The sequence below is a fragment of the Salvia splendens genome, chromosome 5 (genome assembly GCF_004379255.2).
Source record: "Salvia splendens isolate huo1 chromosome 5, SspV2, whole genome shotgun sequence".
Classification (NCBI taxonomy): domain Eukaryota; kingdom Viridiplantae; phylum Streptophyta; class Magnoliopsida; order Lamiales; family Lamiaceae; genus Salvia; species Salvia splendens.
In genome coordinates this window covers 17,290,002-17,294,707 of record NC_056036.1, presented here as the reverse complement: position 1 = coordinate 17,294,707, position 4,706 = coordinate 17,290,002, and the positions used below count along the sequence as shown (strand labels likewise).

At 33.5% G+C, this 4,706-nt stretch overlaps 1 protein-coding gene across 4 annotated transcripts; it reads left to right on the top strand.

Moving 5' to 3' along the window:
- Nucleotides 1-298: 298 nt before the first annotated feature.
- LOC121803420 (protein DETOXIFICATION 21-like) lies at nt 299-2,215 on the top strand. 4 transcript variants are annotated; one of them, XM_042203085.1, is made up of 5 exons: nt 299-326; nt 586-872; nt 960-1,501; nt 1,584-1,670; nt 1,796-2,215. In XM_042203085.1, exons 2-5 carry the CDS (start codon nt 618-620, stop codon nt 1,977-1,979), a joined length of 1,068 nt encoding a protein of 355 aa, XP_042059019.1. In that variant the 5' UTR covers nt 299-326; nt 586-617; the 3' UTR covers nt 1,980-2,215. The 4 variants fall into 4 exon arrangements, with proteins under 4 accessions (XP_042059019.1, XP_042059022.1, XP_042059021.1 ...); XM_042203088.1 differs by having other exon boundaries at nt 1,740-2,215; XM_042203087.1 differs by having other exon boundaries at nt 1,584-2,215.
- Nucleotides 2,216-4,706: the final 2,491 nt, after the last annotated feature.

Below are 4,706 nucleotides of genomic sequence, written 5' to 3'. Positions count from 1 at the left end.
ATTAAATATTCTAATATACTAGTACAAAACTTGTTTTCTATAATAATACTATTAAATGTATAATACTATAATATTTATTGATAAAATATTTGATTAAATTTTATTATTTACTACTAAATAAATAAATATATATATATAAACAGTATTCCGGTTCAACCAATGGTTCGACCAGTGAACCGGTTGAACCAGTGAACCAGTAATGACGCCGGTTCGCTTGTCGGTCCGGTTTTTAAAACATTGGTTCTAACAGCAAAAGAATACATTGAGAAAAGAAGAAGTAGAAGACAATAGAGGTGAGTCCATTTCAATCTTCATTAAAACATGAGGTCTTTCTCTTCAATTTTTAATGGAACGCATTACATCTGCTTCTTTTGTACTAACAGATTTATGTATTTTAGTCTTTAATTATTTTTTGTGTTGATTCAAGCAACTTCATGCATATGTTGAATTAGAACTCAAAAATGAGATCCTTGTTGGTTGTTTAATTTGCCCTGACTTGCAAAATAGGCTTAAACTCTGATCTAACTCGAGCTCTACTTCCGATTTCTTCTCTTTGACAAGTGAAAAAACGCCTGAATATTGCAGAAGATCTAGTCTGAGAATTTCTCAAGCATCAAATGGGAGGTGACATCTATGCAAATCTGTTAGAAGCCGATGTAGGCCAGACAGAGCCTTCGTCGTCTGTGACAAATAAGATATGGAGTGAGACCAAGAAAATGTGGATTGTTGCTGGTCCAGCTATCTTAGTACCCTTTTCAACATTTGGAATAATTGTAATCAGCCAAGCTTTTATTGGCCAAATAGATTCCACAGAGCTTGCTGCTTATTCCCTCGTCTACACCGTCATCTTCAGATTTGTCCTTGGCCTGCAGGCACACACCCTTTAGTCATATCCAAATTTTGCAAACAATGCGTGGAGAAATCATCTGATTTTTTTGCTTATAACATGGATTATGCAGTTTGGCATGGTTACCGGGGTGGGGACGCTGTGTGGGCAAGCGTTTGGCGCCAAACTTTATCACAAGCTAGGCGTATATCTCCAGCAGTCGTGCATTATATCGCTCGTTGTCACAGCCCTGATGACACCGCTGTTCGTATTTGCTGCTCCAATTCTGAAGACAATAGGCCAGGATCATAACATTGCAGATATGGCAGGAAAGTATGCTCCTTGGTTCGTGGCTGTTGGGTTTCTATATGCTGTGATGTACAGTTGCAACGCGTTCCTTCAGTCGCAGAGCAAGAACTTTGTTGTCTCGTTCTATGCAGTGCTCTCGCTGGTAGTGCACGTCTTCCTCTCTTGGCTTCTGTCTATGAAGTTGAGGTATGGTGTTATTGGTGTTATGGTGTCTACTGTTATGGCGTTTCTTATTCCGAATGTAGGCCAGATTGTGTACATCATGCGCGGGGGTTGCCAAGAAACGTGGAGTGGCTTCACAGCCTCAGCGTTCAAGGATCTTGGACGGACAACCAGGCTTGCTATTTCATCCGGTGTGATGATCTGGTTAGATCGCTTTGCTATATATCCTAACATATTTGAATGAATACTAATAATTGTTTTTGTTGCTTCGTTTTTGTATCGGTAGCCTTAAATTCTGTTACAGCACGATACTAATTCTTCTGGCCGGAAACATGGGAAATGCAGAGGTCACAATTAATGCTCTTTCTATCTGGTATGGTTTCTGTTCGCCTCTCGTGTTCGTTAGTTTCATCTTTGCGCTTTCTAATGACATGTTCAGCAGCCTTAACATCAGCGGATGGGCTATGATGGTATCGGTCGGTTTTATGGCATCAACAGGGTACTAATTCTAGCCCCAGACGAGCAATTGTTTCTTTTGATTTCCCAAACTTGCCATATATATCATGCTTTTCAAGTGTGCGTGTCTCGAACGAGCTGGGAAGGAGGGATGCTAAGGCGGCAAAGTTGTCGATTATGGTGGCAGTTGGGACATCATTCTCCATTGGATTGGTGTTGTGTGTAGTTTTCTTGGTGTTTAGGGAGAATGCAGCTTACTTGTTCACCAACAATGAGGAAGTGGCCAAGGCCGTTGCTCGTCTGTCTCCACTTCTGGTGCTTTTACTGCTCTTGAACAGCGTTCAGCCGGTTCTATCAGGCGAGCCATCTCTGCTAAGCATATACAGATATGATAAAACCAGTGGCTTTTATAACAGAAGAGAAGATGATTTTTTGTGTAGGTTTTGCTAATGGAACAGGGCAGCAAGGCATAGTGGCATATGTGAATCTAGCTTCATATTACTTGATTGGATTACCTTTAGGAATCCTTCTTGGTTATGTCTTCAACCTAGAAGCTGATGTGAGTTTCTTGGTGTTAAAAAAAGGAATATGTGAAGAATATTTACAGTCATTTAGTTTAAGGGTAGGTACATAAGCTAACCGTACCAAAAATTCAATATTGCGTAAAAATCATACTTTTATCTTACCGAATCTTCGGTATATCGAATTTTCGGTAATAACCAATTTCAATAGTGTTACCGTACCGCCTTTTAAGTATTTCGCATTGAAATTCGGTATGTCGGACTTTTACGGCATGTCGGATTTTGGTATGCCATACTAAAATACTACCGTTATACCAAAATTATACTCTTAAATATAAAAGTAATACTCTCGTCCCAACTAAGTTGAATCGTATTCCTATTTGGGATGTCCCAACTAAGTTGAGTCATTTCCTTTTTAACAAAAAACAATACATCCAATCACTCTTACTTTATTCCACTATCTACTTTACTCTCTCTTTATTTTTTCTACTTTACTCCTCTATCTTATTTTTCAACACAATTTCTTAATCTCCATGCTCAAAAGTTATGTCTCAACTTAGTTGATACGGAGGGAGTATAATATTTCATACAATAATATTAAAGTCTTAGAAATATATTAAATGGAGTAATATATATGTGTATTTTTATATATATATCCGTATGTGTAATATACTGTGCATGCAAAATATATTATATTCGGCACATACTAGAACTTCTGATGTATACCAAAATTTCCGTATATCACAGTATAAGAAAATTAAAAATTAATTCTGTTATCGCACAGAATTTTATGGTATGGTACGGTACCATACCACAAATTTAGATTTTTTGGGTATATATTTTTGATACAATAAGTGTGATATTTGAGTATTCTTTCACATCCCTAATTTAGTTAATGTGTATGTAGGGATCATAAGTGGAACTGCTGTCCAAACTGCGATACTTGTTTTGATGACTTGCATGGTCGACTGGAATAAACGGGTACTCATCAATTTTATTTTTCCTATGATTTTTTCATATATAGTACTACTAGTTTTATGTACATTTCATCGTTGCAGATTTCAGTAGCTCAGAAACGGATCAGCCCTCATTAATGGATAACTATATCAAATTAAATTTTTAATAAGAACATTTTTTTCGTTTAAATTAAATTGAATGTTTGGATGGAATAAAATTGATTTTACTTCTTATTGAAAATTATTCTTGGAGTGCTCAATTCATTTAAAATACGCATCAGGTAATTTCCACCCTTTTCTTACGAAATCGTCGATGGAGCCAAGATTTTATAGTTTGTCCGAAATAAATTTTAAAAGTGATTGTACTAAAATACTCCAAATATAAGTGTTAAATACAATCACATTTTCTTTTATATACTTTATTTTATAACATTATTGCATAATAGTTTTGTTATTAACATTAATAAACACATCAGAATTAAATTGAGTAAGCTTCACGATCTCGCGTTAAGTTGAGCATTTAATAGCCTTAGGCTAAGCTTTTTATTCGTTAACACCGTTAAACCAATTATTTTCTCCCTCTCCTCCACTTAATTATTTTGAGTAAACTTCACAATCTAATTAACCGGATCTTGCCCCAAACCATGTAAATATCCATTTAAATTTGTAATATAGTTTTATGTTTATTTCTTTGTTTTAATATAATACTCCCTATACATTATGGTAATGTTACATGTATCACTATGAATTGAAATCATTTGTTTTATTTGTAATTGTAGTAAAATAAAATTATGCTTTGAAGTTGGAGAAAATTATTATTCATAGTAATGAATTATATAATCATAATAACTAATTATTAATTTTTTTAAAAAATTAATAATTAGAAATAGCTGTAACTCATAATTTACTACTATGATTTACACTAATTAACAAAATTCCAAAATAAATTACACGAGAAATAGATAATTCACAAATCACAATACTCATAATACTTACACGATGACTGTACGGGTAAGCTCGTTGTTCTGAAAATAAAGAACCAAAACTACCCAATTCTCTGAATTAGACTAGGTCACTGGCGAAGGTCCTCTTTCCAGTTAAGTGTTAATTAAAATTTAAAGTTGTGAATTATGTTTATAATGATCAAGAGTTGAATATTTTTAGTTAAGTGGTTAACCCTAAAATGAGTATAAATAATTTAATTAAAAATATTCAATTGATTTAATTATTTTAAATAATTAATTTAATTATTTTAAATAATTAATTTAATTAGGTGTTTTGTTATTGATTTATATTATGAATGCAATTAGATTTATGTATAAAACACTTTAAAAAAAGAAGAAAAAGAAGAGAAAAGAAAAAGAGGAAACATAAACTAATGAGAAAAAAGAAAGAAGAAAGGAAGATAAAATACTAAAAAGAAAGAAGAAAATGAACAAAAAGAAAGAAGAATAAACTAAAGAAAAAAAATAAGAA

Coding starts and splice junctions, on each gene's coding strand:
- LOC121803420 (XM_042203085.1), top strand. CDS start 618: ATGGGAGGTGACATCTATGCAAATCTGTTAGAAGCCGATGTAGGCCAG. Junction 873..959: donor GATTTGTCCTTGGCCTGCAG/GCACACACCCTT, acceptor TGGATTATGCAG/TTTGGCATGGTTACCGGGGT. Junction 1,671..1,795: donor ATTAATGCTCTTTCTATCTG/GTATGGTTTCTG, acceptor TGGCATCAACAG/GGTACTAATTCTAGCCCCAG.